Source organism: Oryzias latipes, chromosome 24 (assembly GCF_053564925.1).
Source record: "Oryzias latipes strain Hd-rR chromosome 24, Olatipes_Hd-rR_3.1".
Taxonomy (NCBI): domain Eukaryota; kingdom Metazoa; phylum Chordata; class Actinopteri; order Beloniformes; family Adrianichthyidae; genus Oryzias; species Oryzias latipes.
This window is the reverse complement of record NC_136260.1, coordinates 1,703,638-1,728,671: the sequence shown is the minus strand read 5'-3', so window position 1 is coordinate 1,728,671 and position 25,034 is coordinate 1,703,638. Positions and strand designations below refer to the sequence as shown.

At 45.2% G+C, this 25,034-nt stretch overlaps 2 protein-coding genes across 5 annotated transcripts in view; one reads left to right on the top strand and one right to left on the bottom strand.

Moving 5' to 3' along the window:
• The window catches only part of batf3 (basic leucine zipper transcription factor, ATF-like 3), a 28,121-nt gene extending 6,413 nt beyond the window's left edge, over positions 1-21,708 (top strand). For both annotated transcript variants that reach the window (XM_078943080.1, XM_078943079.1), the window contains exon 4: positions 19,808-21,708. In XM_078943080.1, the coding sequence (XP_078799206.1) occupies positions 19,808-19,891 (84 nt within the window). In that variant the 3' untranslated portion in view covers positions 19,892-21,708. The remainder of the gene's footprint in view (positions 1-19,807) is intronic.
• atf3 (activating transcription factor 3) lies at positions 3,837-13,486 on the bottom strand. Of its 3 annotated transcripts, none has more exons than XM_078943076.1 (4): positions 13,330-13,486; positions 12,365-12,617; positions 12,183-12,290; positions 3,837-8,925 (listed from the first exon to the last, which is right to left on the bottom strand). In XM_078943076.1, the coding sequence occupies exons 2-4, from the start codon at positions 12,614-12,616 to the stop codon at positions 8,686-8,688; spliced, it is 600 nt and encodes a 199-aa protein (XP_078799202.1). In that variant the 5' UTR covers position 12,617; positions 13,330-13,486; the 3' UTR covers positions 3,837-8,685. The 3 variants fall into 3 exon arrangements, with proteins under 3 accessions (XP_078799202.1, XP_004087030.1, XP_020557856.1); XM_004086982.5 differs by lacking the exon at positions 3,837-8,925 and adding an exon at positions 9,487-11,080 and having other exon boundaries at positions 13,330-13,485; XM_020702197.3 differs by lacking the exon at positions 3,837-8,925 and adding an exon at positions 9,487-11,080 and having other exon boundaries at positions 12,365-12,540; positions 13,330-13,459.
• Positions 21,709-25,034: the final 3,326 nt, after the last annotated feature.

Below are 25,034 nucleotides of genomic sequence, written 5' to 3'. Positions count from 1 at the left end.
CCCCCTGCTGGTAAGAGAAAATACATTTTTCAGCAAAACAATTAGAATAATAACACTCATTTTCAAAAATGTTATGGAAAAACCTTCAAATATTGTGATGTGTGGCCAAAGAGTAACCAGAATGACAGGAAAAGAAATTCTTGAGACTTTAGAGACTCTGGGAAAGATACAAGAGGCAGTAGTAGCAGAGATGAAGATGTTGAGGTTCTCTGAGAGAGAACAGGTTGGATCTGGAATGAGGACATCAGGGGGACAGATCATGGTAGATGTTCTAGAGATAAATGCAGGGAAGCAGATTGAGTTGGTTTGGACAGATTGAGAAGAGGAACAAAGATGATGTTGAAGGTATCAGGAAAGAGGCCTGGAAGAAGACCAAAGAGGATGTGTATGGATGTAAAGCAGGGGTACATGAGGGTGGTTGGTGTGAGAGAGGACATTATAAAGGATAGGGCACCCTGTAAAGGGAGCAGCAGAAAGACAAAGAAGAGAAGATGAGAACATTAAAAAAAAGTTTTTCCATTTAGAACCAGAAGAGTCTTCCACTCTCAGAACAGTGGAATTAATATGTGGAAACTCCAGAAAACTTAGTGTTTTAAAAGCTCCTTGTTGTCTATCAAAAGCTGTGTCAAATTGACTTGATGTTTCTTGAGGCCTCGTTTTGAACATCCAGAGAATAATATAATATATATAAAAGTTCGACACAAAAGGATCTTTTAAAAAAACAACACACTGGACCTTAAGTGGACCTACCACGTTGACTCACTACAGGAAAAAGGCCCAAGAAGTTCAACCTGCCTCAGGAGCTGCAGACCACCTTCTACACTGCAATAATCCAGTCTGTCCTGACCACATCCATCACGGTCTGGTTTGGACCTGCAACCAGGGACAGACTGCAGAGAATCATCAGATCTGCTGAGAGGATTATTGGTTTCATCCGTCTCAGGACCCGCACCGGTCCAGGTTCAGGAAGCGGGCTGGCAGAATCTCGACAGACAACTCACATCCCGGACACAATCTTTTCAGTCTCCTTCTGTCAGGGCGGCGTTTCAGAACTATGTGCGCCAGAACCACTCGCCACAAAGTCAGCTCCTTCCTCCAAGCTGCCACTCTGGTGAACTCCTGACCAGTCACAACAAGAGAACTGTTACACCCTAAAAACTGTTGGATTTATCTTGATCTTTTCCTTCATATTTTTTATTTTGTGCACACAACTGAGAGCATTTCAATGAAATCCTCAATGAAACTTTGGCTGTTCTGAGGCTTGTCCATAACTATGCAGAGTAAGGAAGGAGTTTGTTTTATTTCAATTTGAAAGGAAACATACTCAAATGATGAAATGCGCCCAATGATAATCTGTGGGTTACAAAATTATCTCTAAATAGTACAGAAACGCCTCCACCCTTTTTACTTTCTCGTATTTCAGATTTGTGATTTGAGTGCAGCAAGTTTGAGATTAGTTTCAGTGGGACTGGTCATAGCCTTCTTGCAGGGGATGTGGACTAGATTTCTTTGATTAGACAGTCTAACTGCCTTTTGCTGAGCATTGGGTAGAAGAGCTCCTGTGTGGTGTGAGGCCCACAGGTGTTAGGGGAGCCATCGTAATTCCTGATTTGATGAGGTTATCAAGATGGCTGGGTGGGGCCATGGGTGAAAATGGGGGGAAGAAACGGAGATGGTAGTATTTCTGGTTCCGAGCTCTCTGCTGGGGCCACAGATGGATCCAAGGCCTGTAACGACAGACCCAGGGACAGTGCAGCTAGCTGTTGGTTCAAGTCAAATCTGATTGGGGTTGTTGTGCTGCTGCAGTTGAGCCCTTGGCTGGAGGTTGTTGTTGTGACCAGTGTTGTAATATTCTGCTTATCTGTGATGAAAAGCCACAAGCTCTGGCTCTCTCAGGGTTCCCAAAACCCTGTGTCCAGTATGGTCTGTCTCGCTCTATAAAGCTTCTCCAGTTTCAGTGCTGGGAGGCTGAGTCTGGTCACTTTAGTTCCGCTTGATTCGTTCATTTAGTTTTTCAGTTGGGTCCAAATTACTTTAGTCTTTGGAAATACTCTGTTTTTTACTTTTTCTCCTTCATTACAAAACAAAATCACAAAAAATATATGTATTAAACTATCTTGCAAGAAAACACACCTTTGTCCATTGAACCTTCACTGTGTGCTTATTGTCCTCAAACCAAGTCACCAGACTGCCACCTCCCTCCTGTAGGCTGCCTCGTCCCAGTCAGTGATGCGTCCTGTCACGGCAGTGTCGTCCACAAACTTCAGGATGATGTTGTCCTTGTGAGACGCCACACAGTCGTGGGTGAACAGGGTGTAGAAGATAACACCATGTGAGGATGAAGTTCTGTTCCTAACACATGCATTTCACTTTTGTTATATTTGGATCCATAAGGTTGTCATTTGCTGTACTTTACGCAAAACAATGCGATGCTTTGCTAACAATAATAACAACCTCATTTTTTAAGTGTGCACACTACACTCACTTTGTGAAGGAGCATTTAAATGGAAAGAGCAGTTAACAAATATTTTCTGTTAAGGACTGTCAACTATGGAAGTGTTGCGCGCACCTACAATGATGTGGTAGCTGTTAGCCTTTCGCCATTATTAGTAACAAAGCTGGGATTTAGTTGAAGATCACTTAGCAGTTATGTTGCATCAGAGAAGTCCTTTGTCAATTCTGATGTAAAGGAACATTTTGTCATTTTTCACAGCAGTGTCCCAGGGCGTCTTTGAAAACGTGGTGGGACGTATGCCTCTTTTTTATGTCAGTATAGACTGCACATGTATTTCTCTGTTGAAATGGCTAAAACTTAAAGTTAACTTGAAATGCTGCCCCCACTGGTGATACAATGCCCTGATAAAGAAAGTGTATATTGTGGGGACCCGTACTTCTTCTCTTTAACCCTTGTGCTATCCTATGACCCCCCCCCCCCCCCCCCTTCCATTGACGTGTTCTCCCTACCAGGACAAAGGTGGATAAAGGTGGAAAGATTTCATGTAATCCATGGACACCAGTGAAGATCACAAATCATTGAAGAAAAAAGGTTCAGAGCACTGTCTAGTGCAGGGGTGGGCAATTCCAGGCCTCGAGGGCCGGTGTGCCTGCATGATTTCCAGATAGTCTTGCCCTACTCGTGGCTGATTACCTGGTTCAGGTGTGTCCAGCCAATCAGAACATGCCAGAGCAGGGTATGCTGGAAAACATGCAGGAATGCGGCCCTCAGTGCCCACCTCTGGTCTAGTGGGTCTAGATGACCCCACTCCCAATGTTAAAGTGCCTAGGATAACAAAAGGGTTACACAAATTGTTTATTCTATGTATATTCAATGCCTTTTTGGACATTTAATGCCTTTATGTGATTTAACGTAGATGAAGCAAACTCTGATGAAAATAAGCCCCTTGTTATGACTTTTGAAGCTGCTGGCCGTCGGATTACAGCCTTATTATATGCCGAGGGAGATCACATCGGTTGTGGTGGTGAATGTTTATGTTCCTCCATCTGCCGATGCTGAGACCGCCGCTGACGTCATCACTACCACCGTTTCCCGCCTGCAGACAAAGCAGCCTAACTCCTTCTGCATTATCACTGGAGACTTTAACGACTTCACCATAGACAGAATGCTTGGGGACTTCAATCAATATGTAATCTGTCCCACTCTGGAGAATAAAACTCTGGATCTACTGAATGCAAATGCAAAGAATGCAGCAGGTCTGACTATGACCTGGTTCACCTTATCCCGAACAATGTCTCTATTGCCCTGTGGAAACGTGTCCACAAAAAGTCTGTGAGGAGGTGGACTCCAGAAAAGGAGCAGGCACTGCAGGAATGTCTGGAGTCCACAGACTGGGATGCTCTTTGCACGCCTCATGGGGAGGACATTGATGGCATGACGGACTGCATTAGGGAACATATTAAGTTCTGTGAGGAGTCTGTTGTGCCTACTCGAACTGTTCGATGCTTCCCCAACAACAAACCCTGGATCAGCCACTGCTGATCCTGAAGAACCTCCTGAACAGGAAGAAGAGAGCCTTCAGGTCTGGAGACCGGGAGGAGCTGAAGAGGGTGCAGCACCAACTACGGGATCAACTGAGGAATGGGAGAGATTCCTACAGGAGGAAGCTGGAATCCAAACTCCAGCAAGACAACATGAGAGCGGTGTGGTCTGGAATGAAGAAGATGACAGGTTGTGGGGGGAGAAGCAGACCCATCACAGGCAGCAAAGAGAGAGCTGACGAGCTTAACACCTTTTTTAATAGGTTTAGCTCTCTGAATGCTTCAGCCTCCTCCCCCCCACCTCCACCATACCCCCCCCCCCCCGCTCCTGCTGCCTCTCAGTTGTTGCACTTCCACCCTCATGAACCCCCTTCACCTCCTCACCTTTCTCCCCCCTCCACCACACCACACCTACTGGGCCCGCAGTCCAACCACCACCCCCCTCCCTCCCTGTTTGACTGTAACAGCCTGCCAGGTGAAGAAACAGCTGGAGAAACTTAACCAGCACAAAGCAGCCGGCCCGGATGGCGTCAGCCCTCGTACCCTGAGGACCTGTGCCCACCAGCTGTCTGCGGTTCTCCAGCATCTCTTCAACCTGAGCCTCAGACTGGAGAAGGTGCCCCCCCTCTCTGGAAGACCTCCTGCCTGGTCCCTGTACCCAAGAAGACCTCTCCATCTCACCCCGGGGATTTCCGTCCAGTTGCCCTCACTTCTCACGTGATGAAGGTGCTGGAGAGGCTGGTGTTGGCTCAAGTGAGACCGGTGGTGAGCTCTTCTCTGGACCCCTACAGTTTGCCTACCGGCCGCGCCTGGGGGTGGATGATGCTGTCATCCATCTGCTGCAGCTCTCTCACTCACACCTGGATGGTGGTGGAGGCATGGTGAGAATCACCTTCTTTGATTTCTCCAGTGCCTTTAACACCATCCGGCCTTCTTTACTGGGTGATGAGCTGCGGCTGATGGGTGCTGGTGCGTCCACTGTCTCCTGGATCACTGACTACCTGACAGACAGGCTACAGTTTCTGACTGGGCGGCGTCCTGTCTGACGTGGTGCTGAGTGGTGTGGGAGCCCCACAGGGCACTGTGCTCTCTCCATTTCTGTTCACCTTGTACACCTCAGATTTTCAGCACAACTCAGAGTCATGTCACCTACAGAAATTCTCTGATGACTCTGTGGTTGTGGGGTGTATAAGCGGTGGACAGGAGGAGGAGTACAGGAGGCTGGTGGACGGATTTGTGGAGTGGGCTGGAGGGAATCACCTGCTGCTCAATGTGGACAAGACCGGGGAGATGGTGATCGACTTCAGAAGGAAGAGGCCAGTCTTGCAGCATCTCTGCAACCTGGGCAAGGATGTGGAAGTGGTGGAGGAGGACAAATACCTAGGAGTGACTATCAACAACAGACAACAGACTGAGCTGGAGGAGCCACAGTACTGCTGTGCACAGAAAGGCCTGCAGCAAGATGCTGGAGATCTTCTTCCAGTCGGTGGTAGCCAGCACCTTCTTCTCCTCTGTGGTCTGCTTGGGAAGCAGCATTGCAGTCAGTGACACCAACAGACTGAAGAAGCTGATCAGGAAGGCGGGTTCTGTCATTGGCTGCAAACTGGAATCATTTGAAGCAGTGATGGAGAGGAGGTCACTGAACAAGATCTCATCCATCATGGACAACCCAGACCATCCTCTCTAGCCGGTTCTGGACAAACTGGACAATAATGCTTCTCTGAGGTTCATTACCAACTGTAGATCAATGACGCGCATCATTGTGACGTATATTCAAGAGTACAATGGCCTTCTCTGGCCACTAGGAGGCAGGGACATTGGTACACTTTTATTTACAAGGCCTTGCTTGGATTACTGCCTCCCTACATTTGTTCTTTAATTAAAAGGAGAAGTGTGGAATCTTACTCCTTAAGATCTAAAGTCCAGTTGTTGCTTTCTGTTCCATTTGCCCACACAGAGCTGGGAGAACTCTGCTACTTTTGCTTGGAATATGCTGCAGAAAGACTGGAAACTGACTGAACTGGTATCTTTAAATGTTTTTAAGGACAAGCTCAAAGCATCAGAGGCTGAAACAATAATGTGCAACTGCTTTTTCTGATGTATGTGGTTTTAATAATGTTTGTTTTTATGTATTTTTTGTATTGAAATGTGCTGCCTCTTGGCCAGGAATCCATTGGAAAAGAGGTTTTTAATCTCAATGGGACTTTCCTGGTTAGATCCTCGGATCAAAATCATTTAAAGATTTTTAAGAGCAGGTATAAAACCAGAGGTGACCAGTCGTTCCAGGCAATAACCCAGACTCTGGAATGCCCTCCCTCTATCTGTCAGGTTCTGGGCCAGGGCGGTTGTTGGGTTTTTTCTTTTTGACACTTCCGGTTTTTTGTCTCTGCTCGTTCGTTCTGTCTTTACCTTATTGGTCTCACCTGTTGCTGAATCACCTGGAGGGTATTTAGCCTACACTGATCCTGTCCCTGTCACGGGTTCATTTTGGATTATTGTTACGATCGTGAGTGTTATTAAAACCTACGATTTGACTACGAGTCCCTGCGTCTGCGCCATGGGTCACCATGGACCCAGCAGACATAGACAGTTCGCGTTCAGAGTCCTCCAACCAGGAGAGAGTGCTCTGCCAGCAGGAGGAGCAGATGAACTACTTACGCAGGGGTATGCTGGAGATGGCCAACCGTCAGGAGCAGCATCGATCAGCTGGCGCAACAGCTCCAGCAGCCGCCGCCGGTGCAGCCGCCCTCCTCCGCATCCGCCCAGATAGCCAGACGTCCTTCGCTCCCACGGTTCCGCTGGCCCGACTGGAGAGGTTCTCCGGTGCGTCTGGGGACTGTCGGGCGTTCATCACGCAGTGCGAAATGCGCTTCGAGCTACAAGCGGCCGCCTACCCCACGGATCACCCCAAGGTGGCGTTCATCGTTTCACATCTTACCGACAGAGCCGCCGCTTGGGCCACGGCGGAGTGGCAGCGCGGGTCCGCCTCCTGCGCTTCGCTCCCAGCCTTCCTGGAGGCTTTCACCCAGGTATTTCAACATACGAGGCCGGGTAGGGAGGCTGCCCGGGCACTGATGCGGCTGCGCCAGGGGAGGCGCCGAGTGGCGGATTACGCTATTGACTTCCGGACTCTCGCGGCCGAGAGCGCATGGAATCCCTCGGCGCTTATTGACGCTTTCGTTTGCTAAATTCCAGGCTCTCTCCTTGCCGCCGCACAGGCCCTATGACTGTGCCATTGAACTGCGGGCGGGCGCCCCTCTGCCTAAGGGCTGACTGTACAATCTGTCGAGGCCTGAGAGGGAGGCCATGGAACAGTATGTGACTGATTCTTTGAAGGCGGGTCCCTCCTCTTCCCACATGGGAGCTGGGTTTTTCTTTGTGGGTAAGAAGGACGGCTCCTTGCGGCCATGTATTGACTATAGGGGGCTGAACGGCATTACGGTTAAAAATCATTTTCCTCTTTCCCGGATGAACTCGGCGTTCGAATCCCTGCAGGAGGCTAGGATTTTCACCAAGTTGGACTTGCGGAATGCCTACCACCTGGTGCGGATCAGGCAGGGTGATGAGTGGAAGACCGCATTCAACACCCCGCTGGGTCACTACGAGTATTTGGTGATGCCTTTTGGCCTGTCTAACTCCCCTGCTGTGTTCCAGGGCATGATAAATGATGTGCTCCGCGTTTTTCTTCATCATTTTGTGTTTGTTTATCTAGACGACATCCTTATTTTTTCGCTGAACCCGGACGAACATCGGGGGCATGTTCGGCTGGTCCTCCAGCGGTTGTTAGAGAATAAACTGTATGTCAAGGCCGAGAAGTGTGATTTCCTCTCCTCTTGTGTTTCTTTTTTGGGGTTTGTCACTGCCGAGGGGGAGGTGCGATCCGATCCGGCCAAGGTGAGCACAGTGGTGGAGTGGCCCGTTCCCACTAACCGGAAGCAGCTTCAACGTTTTTTGGGGTTTGCAAATTTCCTACAAATTTCCTCCTAGATTCATTCGTAATTACAGTTCTGTCGCCTCACCTCTGACGGGTCTTAGCTCCCTCCCCGTACCTTTTCAGTGGACAGATGCTGCTGATGCTGCTTTTCTACGTTTAAAGTCATTGTTTTCCACTGCGCCGGTTTTGATCCAACCCGACCCCTCCGGTCAGTTCATAGTCGAATTAGACGCCTCCGACACAGGGGTAGGGGCTGTTTTGTCCCAGCACTCTGCTACCGACGGTAAAATCCACCCCTGCGCCTTCTTTTCTCGGCGTCTTACCCCAACGGAGGCGGGGTACGACGTAGGGGACAAGGAGCTACTAGCCATTAAGCTGGCTCTGGTGGAATGGCGCCACTGGCTAAAAGGGGCGATTCAGCCGTTTGTGGTCTGGACGGATCACAAAAATCTTTCATACATCCGGACCACGAAGCAGCTGAATCTTAGGCAGGCTCGGTGGTCCATGTTTTTAACCCGTTTTGATTTTCTGGTGTCATACCGTCCTGGTTCCAAGAACGTTAAGCCTGATGCCCTCTCTCAGCAGCAGGAACCGGTTGTAGAGGAGCGGGAGCCCACTACCGTGATCCCAGCTGACCATGTTTTGGGTGCTGTCACCTGGCAACTAGAGAGGACTATTAAGGGAGGCTCACACCCGTGAGAGCCGTGGTCATGACGGTGGTGGATCGGTTCTCCAAAGCAGCCCATTTCATAGCCCTAAAGAAGCTGCCCTCTGCCGTGGAGACCGCCGCACTGGCTGTGTCGCCTCGGTTCATCGGTCCGTTCGAGGTTGTGAAGGTGGTCAATCCTGTGGCGGTCCAGCTGCGTTTGCCACGGACAATGCGTGTCCATGTGTCCCAGATCAAGCCCCTCTCCACGAGTAGTCTCCATCAGACCGCTCCCCCGCCTCCGCCTCCTCGTGTCATCGACGAACACCAGACCTGGACGATCAGTCGCCTGATGGACGTCAGACGAGGATTAATATGAAATCTCAGTTGATGTGAAATGTTACATTTTCACTCTTAACCCTTGTGCTATCTTAGATGACCCCACCCTTCCATTGACGTGTTCTCCCTACCATGACAAAGGTGGATAAAGGTGGAAAGATTTTATGTAATCCATGGACACCAGTGAAGATCACAAATCGTTGAAGAAAAAAGGTTCAGAGCACTGTCTAGTGGGTCTAGATGACCCAACTCCCAATGTTAAAATGCCTAGGATAACACAAAGGTTAAAGATGTGACGGCTTGACATAGGCCTTGGAGCACTAGCAGCTGTTCAGGCCCAGTATGAGAACTCCTGAGCAACCAGAGTCTCCACCAGTATTGCCTATTGCCTGTTCAGACCTATCCACCCAGACTGATGTGCTAGATCACAGTTGTACTCTGAGTCTGACATAGTCCTGTCCAGAGCTCACATTTCCCATAACCATAAACAGCAGCAGTCATGATGCACAGTGACTATTTTCTGGTTTCAGTAGCTGAATGAAAGTGAGATAAAGTAATGAAGGACAGCAGGTTTCATTGGCTAATGGTGTTTTTAATGTAAGTATCAAAAACAAAGCTTGACAGATAGCAATAGAGGAAGAACACAGACGAGCAGTGGACACACAACAACACATACACAGACGCCTGCATCTTTTGATATTTGACAACTAAGAAACCACAAACAATTGTTTACTCATCTCAAAAAAGAAAGTTTAGCTCTCATTACCATCAAACCCTTGATATTCTGCAACCTGAGAGAGACAGTAGCTCAGAAAAAAATGCAAGTGTCGGTAGGTCGGAAACTTTCTTTTATCAAAATATTTCAAAAGTCATTTTTCTGCAATCATTGGAATATTTCCTTTATGTCAAGAAAAAAACAAAGACTGCAACTCAAAATGAAACCACTGACTTTTAGAGAGACAGCAGTAAGTTCAGAGCAAAACTGAGTTTGAAAACAAAAACAAATAATATATAATGATATAACTGAAAGCCAATGATTATATTCCAGAAAGCAAGCAAACAATGCTTTTCAGTTTGATTGAATGTACATATTAGTACTTTTCAGAAAGACAAGTTCTACCTTAGTCCGTTTGAAGCACTGGCTATTAGAAGAAAGACATTTTGGTAAAGCGAAAAATAAATCGTTCGAATCGAGAGCTTGATGGTAACTGAGCACTTCCACCAACCAGTGAAAGGGTTAAAGCAGATAAATAAATCAGGGGAGGTATGTGATTCTGAAAACACTGCTCTCAAGTCGCTCAGATTTAGAGAGAATGAGGAAAGAAAATGAACATTTTGACAAAAATGACTGTCAAAGGCAATCTAAACAGCGGCATGGCAGATGCTGTTTAGATTCACAGTTCCCAGCTGGTTCAGGGCTGATAACCAGGACTTGGTCTGTGGTGGGTCACTAAATCAACAACAAAAACTTGAAATAATAAGTGACGTCCTAAGTGGAGGTTAGCAGCAAGTTGGATCTTTCTCCTGACATCGGACAGAGCCAGGTTGTTTGGGAAAATCGGAACATACAGCAGTCATTCAGTAATTGTTCTCACTTTGGTGCTGCTGCTGTGCAGGCCGGGCTGAGCCAACAGAAAAAGTGCTTTGTTGAAATCTGACTTCAGTGCAACACACCAACATAACCATCAGGAAAGCTTTGATATGTGTAATGTCAAAAAAAATGCATGACAGATGTCCCCCTCCCTCACAACCCTCAGTGCATAGTCAGGTTTTTGCAGCTTTGTGTGAGCCAAGTGTGGCCCGCAGTCCTTTCTGGGTCAGGCCTGTTCAGGTCAGGCTAACACTCAGCTAGTCTCTGATGTTGGTAGGGGGCAGCCTCTGCTCAGTCATAGATCAGCGGGACAGCAAATGTGGTCAAGGCTTAGCGGGCCCCCCCCCAGCAAGCCCTCTGTGGTGGAGGTGAGGCTGTGAAGCTGGAAGTTGCTCTCCTTGATGTGCTGGAGGAAGAGGTTCCTCTCGTCCTCTGGGGTTTGTCCGTCCTGGGCCCGGACGATGCAGGTGGGTCGGTGCAGGTTCAGCATGTAGACCAGCTGCTGCTTCTGCTGCTTGAGCTCCTCGATCTGAGCCTTCAGGTCAGCGTTGATGCTTTCCAGCTTCTCTGACTCCTAACAGGAGCAGACGCAGAACAAACGGGGCTCAGTCTTTTGGAACATCAGGTGGAGGGATCAGAAAGCTGCTTTGGTTAAAAAAGTTCCAGGTCTGAAACCAAAAGAAGCTGCTGAAGAGAAACCAAGATCCGGGACACGCTTTTCATTTGAGGATAAATGTTTTTTGACAACTTTAATTCTTACCAAACTTTTATCTTCTTTTCCTCATGAAATTGTATTTCCATTTGTAAAATGCCTCAAATTCAGATCTTTTTTCTAGAAAGACTAATTCCACCTCAGAGAATCTGTTAAGTCTCTATACCATTGTCCAGGTGAATACTTAATTCTGATTGGTTGCAGTGTGTATATTTCAAAGTGATATCCCACACCTAAAAAAGAAGTTCCAGTCACACCCCCCAAATGTTCCTTATCACTGCAGTGGCCTAAACACAAGTCGGTATTCCGATTATCACCATTAAAACATAAACAAACATAGTTTGTCATGCCTTATTCCAGATTATTACAACAGTAAGACAGTAGAAAACATGAGTGATTTTATAGTTTCCTTTCACCTGTTTGGTTAATTTGATCTTTTTAGAGACTGCAGCAAAAGAGAACGAGAGAGAAGTGGATCTAGAAGGAAGAAATACGACAAGAGGAGGAACTGAACTATTTAGACTTTACAGTTAGTTTCTTTGAAACAAACTTTAACTTCCTCATCTGGACAAAAAGAAGCAGTAAGACGTGAACTTTCACACTGAACTGATGCTTTATTCAACCCATCAGCATATGAATCACTTTCTTTTGCCGCTGCAGTCTCTATGGCCATTACCATGACAACGTACTGCATATAACTTAGTCTGATTTTTGTGAAAACCTAAAAAAAAAAACAAGAATAAAGTACTAAATATTTCTTTGGGAAGTGACCATAGTATAAGCAGAATAATCTGCATTATCAGAAATGATGAAGGTTCACAGAGGCAACCTTCAGGCTTCCGTTTCAAGCACACAGAAGCTACATATCTGCTAAATGAGTAAACTGTGATGGTAGTAAGACACTTGGTCTCATGCATGTCCTCCAAAGAGCTCCTGGTTACAGCCTGGTGAAAACAGAGTTTACCTTCTGCAGACCTTCAGTCTTCTCCTTCTTCTTGCTGCGGCATTTTGCAGCAGCAATCTTATTCCTCTCTCGCCTCCTCTTCTTCCTGTCGTGCTCCTCTAGCGTCAGCTGAAACCCACACAGAGTTCTGAATAAAGAATCCACTCAGCAACAGACTGGCGTGGGGGGAGTACCTGCCTCACCTCTCTCTTGACCCCTGACTCGTGGGTGGGCGGGGCCTGGTCCGAGGCAGAGCTGGCGCTGTCAGAACTGGCGTCTGCACTGAGCCCGCAGGACAGTCGCTTGTTCTGGATGACCTGACGGAGCTCCTCCTTCACTATGGGGGTGAAGTTGGTGAAGTCTTCTAGAGTGAGTTCTCCTGGGGGGGACAGGCAGGGGACCAGGGCTGAGCAGCTGATGTCAGCCAATGACGGTCCCAGGTGCTGCAGCATCATTCTGGAGACACGGCAGACTTTCAGTCACAGTCAGGCTCAGCGTCCCCCCTCCCACCATTTGTCTTTCTGGTTTTGGACTTTCTTTAGCCCCTTCCTGAACACGCCCTCTGCTTTTTACAAGAAATACTTTGCTCTGGAACTTTTTTAGTTTTTTTTTAGCTAATGTTGCACTTATATGTGGCTTGGTGTTTTTTTATCTAGTATTTGTGTAGTATCAATGTTTTTCCACACAGGTTTCCAGTAGCATAAACTAACTGACTACATTCAGGCAGAAACGCCCACATGAACCCTAAAGATCTCTGACTGCTAACCAGAGACTTCCAGGACAGATTCTGCTGAGTAATAATGACATCATGAAGATAAAGAGTCAACACATTTGTTGTGTAACAGCAGGTGAAGGAGGTTCTGCTCCTTCAGAGGAACATCCGCGGCTACAACGGAAGAAGAACTTCTGATCATCACACCGGTTCGATTCCCTCCCTAAGGCGTTTTTGAGTGTTATTTACTGACTGAAGGTAAACTGGTAAGCAGAAAACGAAGGTTAAAGCGGAGGATTCAAATAGAAACACTTCCATGAACAGAAACTAAGTCTTTCAACGAGAAGCACCTACAAACAGTTTGCTTTCTGTTTAGAGCCACGGCCGGACCGGACCGGACCGGACCGGCGGAAAAGCGCCCCCCTTCCCCGCCTCCAGCACAAGACAGGAACGCACCTTTGAAAGTTCTGGTTCCGGCTCTGGTTCCGGCGTGGACTGCTCCGTTCGGTTCCGCAGTACTGAGTTGCGCTTCTCGTCTCTCCCGTTGCATCACCCACTTATAGGAACTCCAGGGGCGGGGCTTAGTGACGCAGTACCTAGGAATCCTACTAGACTGCGAGGGTAGGAGGGGTGGGGGTGGGGAGGGGGATGACATCATCTTATTTATAGACTCTGATCCAGTGATGATGCCACCCAAGGACCAAAACGGGGGTCCCCTTCTCCCCCCAAAGCACCTGAGATAGATAGATAGATAGATAGATAGATAGATAGATAGATAGATAGATAGATAGATAGATAGATAGATAGATAGATAGATAGATAGATAGATAGATAGATAGATAGATAGATAGATAGATAGATAGATAGATAGATATAGATTCAGGTAAATACATAAAATTAAATGGCTTTTAACTTTTAAAACATTCTTTTTGATCACTTTCCTTTTTTTTCTCTTTAGAGATCTGTTTTCCTCCTGCACCCCCCCCCCCCGTTTGTAAATGGGTCACTACTGTTGTAAACTAAAATTTAAAAATGTAAACTTTTACAACTTTTTAAAACATAAATCTAAAACGTTGTTCCAGAATAAATCAACTTAAACTCTAAATAACTTTATTTTGCTCTACTCTCAAAATTAAACAAGATAGAAATAAAGTAAATATTAAAGAAAAAAATTCAAATTTCATTAAACATGTCATTTTATACAAAAATTAAGTTCAAATTGTAAATATCCCAAAAGATTTTATTCTCCATAAGATTATATCCTGCCCAAATTATACAAATTCAGCGTTTACAAATCATATCATTCTGTTTTCTTTACTCCTGTGTCATTTGATCAGAGCTGAACGTCTGGCATCGTTTTGTGTCACACAGTTGGTTTGTGTTTGCTGTGAGGTTCTGTGTTGTGGAGATTCTCAGGATGGACTGCAGGTGATCATCAGTGAGACGACAGCTGTCTGCTGTTTAGTTAGTCTTCATCACTGAGAAGAGCTTCTCTCACAGAAATGTGCATCCAAACATGCACAAAGGTGGAGCCATATGTAGACGGAGCTGGGGCATTTCTGCAGGAATGGAGAGAATAACCCTTGTGCTATCTTAGATTCCCCCCCCCCCCCCCCCCTTCCATTGACGTGTTCTCCCTACCATGACAAAGGTGGATAAAGGTGGAAAGATTTCATGTAATCCATGGACACCAGTGAAGATAACATATCATTGAAGAAAAAAGGTTCACTGTCTAGTGCAGTGGTTCCCAAACTTTTTCTGCAGGGCCCCCCTTTCTGAAGATTAGAATATTTTCAAGCCCCCCCAGACTGACACAAACATACAAATCCTTTGTTTCTAAACTCCACTGGACTTTACTTAACATTGTAAGTCATACAAAATGGCAACTTCTTCCTGAACAAAACCAAAAAAACAAAAACAAATCACCTTTACAATTAATTAAAGTGACACTGTCACTAGTGACACTAGTGTGATTCCCTGGTAGTCGGAACACCCCCTCCGGTCTCCCTTCTTGAACCACCACCCCTGTCTGCCAGTCCAGTGGTACAGTTCCCGACTGTCACGCGATGCTACAGAGACGTGTCAGCCAAGACCCTCCCACAGCATCCAGAGACTTAAGGTACTCGGGGCGGACTTCATCCACTCCCGGGGTCTTGTCACCGAGGTGCTCATTGACTACCTCAATGACTTCAGCCTGGGTGATGGACAGCCCCACCCCAGTCCTCAGCCCCTGCTTCCTCAAGAGGAGGTGTGTCAGCAGGATCGAGGAGATCTTGGAAGTTCTTGGAAGTTTTCCTTCTACTGCTCGACAATATCACCAGTCGAAATCAACAGCTCCCCACCTGCACTAAAAACTTTTGCAGGTTCTGGTGTCGGAGTCGTTTATGTGGGAAGCTCAAAACAGCAGAACACAGAAGTTTGACTTGATTTCAGAACAATTGCTGTTTTTAAAGAAAAACCAGCAATTGTATGTCTCGAATCTTGTGCCTAAAACAGATGTGAAAAAAGGACGAGTGAGCAGGAGTTCACAGCAGGCCAGCTGCTCCCCTCTGGTTTCACTGTGACACAACTGCAGGAGTCTCATTCTGAGAATCAGAAAAGGGAAAGTGAAACACCTTTCTGCTAGAATTTCCACGTGGTCAGGTGATGTAGTTCTTTTTGTTTAACTTTCTTAAAGTCTTTTGAAGCCACAGCAAATCTTCAGTGGGAGTTGGAGGGTGCGATTGCATGTTTGCTCACTGCTTTACAGTTTTTCTCAGTCGCTTTAGTACAATTCTCAGATCAGAATGAAATTCCCCAAACTATTTGTTCAATCTTCACATCATGTTGTCACTTGTGCACATCATATAAGCAGTTTCTCACTTCTTTGAACAAGTTGCAATTGCTTTGGTACATCCATGCAAATGATTCTGTACAATTCTCTGCTCTTTGCTACATTATCAATTGTTTATGTCATGTTGATCAAAATGTATTATATAGTTCACTGTGCAATAGTCTTACTCCTCAAAACACCTAGTCATTAGTTCATCGTCATTAACTGCAAAATGGTTGACCGAGTTGTCATAATGTGACAAACATATTTCGCTGCATTGCTGGAGAGGATATTCGCTGTGATGTGGATGAGAATTTGTGTCCTAACAAACAGGAACGACAAGAGGTGTAGGAAGACCACACCAATTCCTACTGCACTTCCTGTACTGTTGGACAGAATATTGTCCTATCTTTTTTTCCCTTTGTGTTACTGTTTGCAGTGGGTTTTTTCTATGTTGGTATGACATGGTCTGTCAACAAATTACAATAAGAACAATAAAAGTGTAAATGTGAATCTTGTCCAGTCTCTTGCAATCAAACAAAAAAGGTGTAACTTCCATTTTACAATAATTGTCATCCAAACTTTAGCCATAGTTTCCATCAGAACCTCCCTCTAAAGTACACAGTTATATTGACAACATGACTAAGTCATTTGACTGTCTTGTTCGTAGACAATGACACAAGGACTTGACATTCTGATGGCACTGACATGTTCAATGACATAAAGACTTAGTTTGGAGAGATGAACTAAAGATTTTGAGCAAGTTACAGGCTTTTGCAAGAAAACCATTGTGTTTTGCTGTTTGTACAAATTGTTTTGAGAAATGCACACACGTATTTGCAAACTTCAATTCTGATCTGAGAATTGTACTAAAGCGACTGAGAAAAACTGTAGTAAGAAAAAATTATTTTCAAATTTCCATCCAGACTTCTAGAAGGCGTTCGCAGCATTTATGCTGATAATTCCTGGGTCCATGCTTGCTTCCCAATAAAGCCACCAGGAGCATCAGGGGTTTAATTTCCCGGAACCAAGAGGGTGACGTAATCTGCTTCTGCAGGGAAGCAGAGATGGGCAGAAGAGGAGGAGGAGGACTGGGCTTCTTCCATTCAAACTCTGCACAGACAAAACAAAAGAAAAAGAAAGCATAATTTACCCTCATATAACAAATTAGAATGTATTCCTAATAAAGCAGAATTACAAAGAAGAGAACATCATCACATACCCGCTGTGAGGCTTTGTTGGGTCATGATAAAACTGGAGAAAGAGTCTTCAGATTCAGCATACATAGTGTTTATTTCCTGTGTTGCATCATCCTTTCCGGGAAGCTGCAGCTCTTCCTCCTCCATCTCAGTCACTACGTGTTCAGTAACTACCCCGCCCCCCACCTTCCTTCTGTTTCTTCTCGTGCGCCCGCTGCTGCACAGCATGATTACGGACACGTTAATGTGGCTTTATAGCTTTAAGTCTTACGGCAGCCCAGTAGGGTCCTTTGCACTGATCTGAGTGATTCGAGCTTTCCGGTAATTGTCTGAGCTGATGATGATGCCATCCCTCTGAGGAAGGCTGCATGTGAACTTCTAGGATTTAAGCGGATTCTGACACAGCAGTAACTTTTCCAGACGGGGTGGGTGGGTGAGGGTGAACCCGTCCAGCACGTGGCAAAACGTTGCAGTACCCCAAATGACCGGTGGTTCTGGAGCTCACTTTGATTGATCCCTCTCCCCTAGCATTCCAAACAGGAAGTAGCTACTGTCTCCAAGAAGCTAAAATCCCACAGACTTCTATTGAGAAATGACGAGCTGCTACTCATTCTACTTGTCGAAATAGCTATTCTTGTTCGAATACTTTTGTTTTAACATTTTCTTGCCAATCCATATTTTTTATGATATTTTTTCTTTTTTTCCAAGTTATAACTGACCAATCAGATGCCTCAATAATACCATGTAGTGCCCACTGGCCCACACCACATTTGATTGCCAGACTGGGGTGTGGACTTCAAAGGAGTTTACTCCTGACTAGAAAATGTAGTTGCCATAGAAACATTGACTCAGGCCAACCTGGACCAATTCGTAGCTCTGTTTACATGAACAAACGTAATCGGAATAAACACCTAATTGGGATAAAAATATGTCATGTTAACATTCGGATCAAAACTTCTTTCCGATCGAGATAGGTGGGTTATGCCGATTGTTGATCAGATGGTGGTGCATGTAAAACAGTTTATTCCGATCGTGGGTCACTACTGGTGTAGGTCATGCGTAGACGGTGTGGTGCTCTGAAGGAGTCTTTGGACTTGGAGTGCAAACAGGAGCGGCCGGCTGCAAACCATGTCTCAGAGCAGAGCAGCCGGACTAGTAGCTTTGTGTTTGTGAGCTGGGGAAGGTGCTTTGTTATGGCATGCGCTCCGGAGAAGGCTTCGGACCACAGTTTGTCCGGCTGCTCTGCGTGAGTGAGCTGCTGGACTCAGGAGAACTGTGTCTCCCGGTAAAACGGTGTCTCTGAGCAGAGGACCGGTTTGGGACGGTGTGAGCTAACAGAGGCAGCTTTTCAAAGCAGAAATGCAGTGTTAACAATCATGTGAATTTGTGTTTCCAATCGTGTCCAGACTAAAGTAAGGCTGACATTATTGCAACGTATTTACGTTCAGCCAAAGTGCACATCGCGGCAATGACCGCATGAATTTAAACTGCCTCTATGGCTAAGTGTTGTTAGCTCGTAGTATTAGCCTCACCCTAACCCTTCTTCCAGCTCTGTGCTGCCAAAGAAAAAGCACTGGCCACACGGATTAAAAAAAATTATGACCGAACAGGCACTTAATAATAGTCCTAACAATAATAAAATCACGTTTAGAGGACCATCGCGTTCCATGCTGCTGCATTATTTGTTTTTTCTTCTACTGCAGCTGTTTCTGGTATTTTAGAAAGTTCTGCACAAGTCAAAATGACTTTTTCCAATCGAAAGTGTGGCGTATGTAAACGTTTGTTATAATCAGATAAAGTTTTTCTGGACCCATGTACAAAGTCCAATTCTAATCCAATCGTTGATCCGATCAAATACATTTTGCATGTGTAACTGCAGCTACTGTCGCCTGCCGTAATGCTAGCTTGATGTCAGCTTTTTGGCTGACATCTCATGTATTTTGTCCACTGTGATGGTACTTTGTCGTTTTTACGTTATCATAAAATAAACCTACCGTCCCTCAATCCAAATGGTATTTTCTGATATTGATTATAACCATTTTTTTCATTTTGAAAAGATTTTATAATGAAATAAGTGGAATCCATTTGATTAGCAACTTTTCTCAGACAGATTAATTCGATAGGATGGTTGGGATATAATAATTAGAAAATGACCAGTTTTTAAAAATTTCCTTTAAAAACAGCATAATCATAATTAAAATACCACTGGGAACACGTTTCCACGTAGTCACTTGGAGGACTTCCAAAGTTATTCTACTGATCTATTTTTTATTTATAATTAGGCCATGTTTTGAAAATCTATAATACAAAATATTTGTTTTGTTTATTTTATTAAATTGCTTACCAAATATCAGATTTTTGTGACAAGATCTGTAAAAAAATATTTTCTTACAACTATGTTTGCCTGTAGTTAGATCTGTTACTGTTATCAACACGTTTTAGTCATCTTTTGAAAAATTGAAAGGTCATTTCTCTTTTGTATTACAATTGAAAGTTTTTTCATTCTTTTTATTAATATTACATAATACATGTCTCAGTTTTTCCCCCAATGGTTTTTGGCTCCCCAGCACTGCAGAAAAAGGAGAGAAATAAAAAAAATAAAAAATTTACAAATAATCGTCATCCTTGTTTTACTTCTTAAACATTTTACTTTTTTATTAACAAGCTGTATCTTATGTCAGATTATGTTAGAAAGCATAATAAAACTTTTTTTTTGACTAAATACACATTCCTCATGGAAACAATGGCACTGCGGGGGCACTTATACCTTTCCAAGATGGCGGCGCGCCGAGACGCCACCTCCAGAAAGGCAGCGACAGTCCATGAGGGGTTTACATAACTAATGTCTATGATATTTACCAGAGGCTTAAAGTTAAGGCCTTACTTACTTACTTCCTGTTTGTTTCTCTCTTCTCTCTTTCAGCGACTTGATCAGCTGAGAGGTGGGACAGCTGGAGCGGATCAGCTGACTGAAGGGCTGTCATCCGGACCACAGAAGCTGACGTAGTTTAAAGACGACTTACCCTCTTCCTCTTATAATCTCTTTTTAGGGTGATGGGGGGGTTCAGCCTGCGATGCACCTTGGGGGGGAGGAGCTACTTGGCAGTGGTCCCCCTCCCATGGTTGCCGTATGGATTGGGCCCCCCCTCTCTGGGTTTTATTTGCACCTTAGACATGTAGGGCCCTTGGTACTTGGTGCTTGGGCATCACTGCCAGCAAGCAGCAGATGTCCTCCTAGCACCCTACCCGCCAATTTTAACTGCACCCCAGACATTTAGGGCCCCTTGGTGGGGAGGGTGATGGGACATCACTGTGAGTAATCAGGAGGTCTCCCCTCAGTGCCCTACCCGCCAATTTTAACTGCACCCCCTTAGTACACACACCCTTCACCCTTCAACATATAAATTCCAACACACACACACATACATGCACACACACACCTTCACACACACATGCATTTCGTAAGGAAGGTGGGACCTCGGACCATCTTTCTCCTACCCCATCCCTGGTAGGGGATACTGGGCCCTTGGCAACGTCGGCCGTGTTCCCTGGGTGCTGGCTGACTAGGCCCGGCGGCCCTCTCTCCACGTAGAGAGAGGGATCCCTGAGCTTTCTGGAAAGGCCAAGAGCCGGGGATCGCATCACACCTGAGCCGGGGGTGTCCGTGTCCCTGTGGTGTGGGTTCTGGTCCTTGACCCCGGGTGCTGGGCCTCGCCAAATTTCCAACTTTGGGCGAGCCTGGTTGGGCCATGTTTACAACACCTCTTGTGGACACCCTCTTCCCCTGGGTGTCCTCCTCCTGGGCGGGGGCGGCTGGCCCTTCCTTGCTCCTTCCTGGACTGGGTGGGTGGCTGCTTGGAACTCGGGGTGGGTCTCAATTGGGGGGTCCTGGCTCGTACCCGGGGTTGGGGCGGGGGGATGCCCAGAACTCCTGGGTGGTGATGAGGTGGTTTTCTGGGGTTGTGGGCATTCTTCTGGGCAGGGCCCCTCCTTGGGCCCTCCCAGCGCGGCGGGGGGGCTGCTCTCCCGGTTGAGCCGGAGCTGCACTTTCTGTACCCCAATGCCTCCCTGCTCTCTGGCTCTGCGGGCCCCTGTGGCGGTCCTGCTGGCCCTGGCCTGGGTGGCGGATGTGATCACCCTGGGGGCGGTTGTTCTCTATCTGCTACCGTGCAGGTGTTGGGGGGTTCTGGCTGCCGCTGCTGCTGCGGCTGCAGCGGGGGTTTTGGTGTGGGAATGACTGGACACCCTCCCTCCTTCTTTTCACATTCCACCATCCATTTTAGAAGAACATAAACACTCAGTAGAGCACAGGTGTTCTTCTCGTCTGGTCCAACAAAAAATTATTACAAATATAATTAAATAAAGTTCAGCCTAATTTACAAAAGGGGCTTATATAAATACACACCTTGTGTGTCAGAATATTCATAACCCCTTAGTGTAACAGTAAAATATGAGGCCGCTCTCATCTGTTTGCTCAGCTGGTGGACAGGACAAGTGAAAAAAAAAAGAAAAACTGAAACTACAGTTTCCAAACTTTCTTACATGACTAATGACCACCTATTTTTACTAGATTATAGTCAACATTTTTTTTTCTTGCTGATTGTTGCAATATTTTTACTTGATTGTTCAAGCTCTGTTTAAGTGCTTAATGATAAAAGGAGGTTGATAAAATCAAAATAGCCATATTCATAACTATCAAATGTACCGTTTTTAAAAATATTTTTAAATGCTTTAGAAAAGTATAGGATTGGATTTGGTATTTGTATGAAGCCCTAATAAAAACCATGTCCGTTCAATCTCATGTTTGTGAAAATAAAACATTCATCACCATTAATGTCTATTTTGAAGTGAGGAGAAAAATGCTGAAACGAGAAGAAAGGGACAGGACTTTAACAGGAATAACAGAAAACAGCATTTTATATGGAAGTTGAGGATGTCCTGTTTTCGTAAATACTCCAAATAGTTCACATATGATTTACAGCATCTCTGCAGTTATGTGTTTGTAGGGGAGTGTCAGGGGATCTCCTTTCCAGCTGAGACGCTATTCCATTATTAACTCTGAGTGAATCCTCTCTGATCTCACTTGGACTTTAAAACTCTTCTGTTTATGTTTGGCTGCTGCCATGGAGCCTGTCTGAGTACTGAAGCAACAAGGGGGAGGTTGTGGGGGTGAAGTAAGCATGGGAGGAGGGAGCAGAGAGAGGAATATAATATGAGGATGGGGACACCATTCCTGGATTACAATCATGAACCCCCCCCCATCATTTTGAGCCACGCTTAGAGAGATAGCAGTAACGCTTGCCACAACAGCCACAACTCGAGAGCACGGATGAGGTGACTGAAGTAGTTTGAAGAATGGACGACCCCCAGTTAGGGAGGGACAGTAGGTTTAGATGACACGTTCCACCAGCCACCCCCCCACAATAAAATCCTGCCACAATTCTAAGTGAGCAGCCTGGGTCACTGGACCAAACCTTCAGGACATGACCACTACCCATAATCAAAAAATGTCCCTCCCACTTTAGGGAGGGACATTTGTGAAAACTGTCCATTCAGGCCTGTTTAGTTTAGAAAACAAAAGCACAACACCAGGATCAAACTATCAGACAGGAAGTGACCTCTTCTATGCCATTCGTGATCATCCTTGAGATCTATTTTTAGACACTCGATTGGTCGAACATTAGCACACAGTACTGTTCAGTGCCTGTTATCAAATATATGTTTACATAGGTTCAAAACGAATGTGAGTAGGTCCTGGGGGGTATTCCCGGAAGCATGTTTAAACTACCCTGACTTTAAGCCTGAACTCTGGCTGAAATCCGCCTGAACTTGCTTACTCTGGGTATGTCGGTTCCAGAAGACTGGATATGAGTTGGCGTAATTACGCTGGACTTGGTAACCCTGGGTTAATGCACGTGCATGTCAAGTACATAAAGACATTCTCAATGGATCGCAGATTTCTGGAGTCACCATGGAAACGCGTGGAAAAAAAGAAAGCACTTCGGTGGTTAAATGAATTACTTCTATTGGTAACAAATAACTGAGTTAAATTTAATCAACCAAATTTCTTACGTCTATAAAACTTAATAATTGTTTTTACAACTCAAATTTATGTATTTATCTAACTAAATGTCATATTACTCCAATTCAATTAATATTTTTTCCATCTTAATAATTATATTTCTTGTTCTCTCATATGTCTAAGTATGAGCCGGCAGATATACTCATTTTCATAACAATAAAAAGGACGGGGGAAAAAATGCACGTTACGCACAAATTCATTAAAGAATTTTCATCATTATCATTACAGTAAGACTTGGTAGGGGTGCTATATAAACTCATCATCCTCACCTTCACTCTCACTCATGGTGCAGAGACGTAAGCACAGTAGGACAAGATAACTAAGCAAAACATGGCAAAACACAGTAAAACAGCTAAACAACTAAACACATTTGGTCAAAAAGCCACACTTAAACCAAAATCCGTCCAGACAGGCAAAGGAAATGGTATCCCACAATCCCTTGCGGTACCAAAGTTACACCTACTTAATTGAATTCATTTGAATGAAAGTAAAATAACTGTCTGAAAACTGCGTGTTATTTTTAAACTGACTTAACAAACAAATGATTTATCTTAACTGAAGCAAATAACTAAGTTAGATCAAAGTAAAAAAGTTTATTTTTCCAACATCCATATGTGGTCTTATCACCCTCTCACGGTGGAAAAAGTATTATCTGAGCTTCTTCATCCACTAAATCATCTTCAAATGGACACGCCATGCTGCTTCACCTCTCTGTAAACAAACTAACCTTCAACTAAACCTGCTCCAGACCAGCTTATGTTCAGAGCATGAGTTGCTATGGCAACTTGACCTACCCTGAAACATACCTCTGTTTTTGGAACTGAAAGCTGAGGTTATCAACTTCCTTAGCCTCAAACTTACCGTGGGAGCTAGCATAACCTGCTTTCTGGAATACCCCCCTGGAATCATAGAAGGGCTCACTGACGTCGCTCATTGATGCGACGTCATTTCCGGGTGAGCGTCACCAGTTCCTGATTGTTGTTTGACTGTTTCTCCTCTTTGGCATTAGCCTGCTTGCTATTTCCTGACTTAAGTTTCTTCTGGATAATTTTCACATCCTTTAAGAAGCATCTTTAGTATACAAGTGAATACACTACTGTGTTAACTGCTTGCTGTCCACGCTACTCTAAGCTTGCAACTGCTTCTACTTAGCTAAACACTGCTAGCCTTAGCTTAGCACTTCGCATGGCTTCAACCTCCACTGCTGCCCTACAACTTTCCTGCCCCATGTGTCATATGTTTAGTGAGGATCCTGCCTCCTTTAGTGAGGATAGTGGTTGTGTGTTAAGTGTGGTCTTGTGTTAGACAGGCTAGAGCAGTCAGAGGCGCGGCTCCGCATAGTGGAAGCCAAGCCGGCTAGTCAGGTCATTACATGTAGCGCAGGCCGTGCTGAAATCCAGGTAGAGTTTTTTCTAAGTCATATTTAATTTAAAAAAAAAAAGAAAGAAAATGTGTTCCAGTACAATATCGGGATATGTATCATATCGCCAGACTCTTAGTAACATTGCCCGACGGAGACAATCAGAGGTTCTCAAGTTAAACGTAAAATCGGTGTGCAAACTTTAGGGACCGCAAAGGGTGTCACTGCGCATGCCGTTCGCTCATGTTTGCTTCACCATTGAAAAACTTAGTTTTCGCATTGGAAAATCAACGCTGTTAAAGTATGCGTTGCGGTGCTTACTGGGATAGCTTATACTTAGATTTCGAATCGAAAAATGGTAAAGTAGACTTAGTGGACATTTGTGAGCCAACGACAACTTTCTCACGACTTTGGATCACTTTCACAGCTTTGTGAAAGATACAAGATAAATAAGGTCCCCAAAACCACCCCCTAAACATTAAGGAAACTTGACGAAACGTGGTGCATTTGTCGCTGCAGACCCAAGTCTGACACATCATGATCACATCATGACAAACAATGTAAATAAGCGCGGTGAGGAGCGGCCACGGGTTCAAGCCCTTAATATGGCATAATAAACTGCAGCCAGAGGACTTGAAGCATGTTATAACACTAAATGAACAATTTTCTAAAAAAAATTTCAAACCTTCAGAATCCCTTTCACCGTGT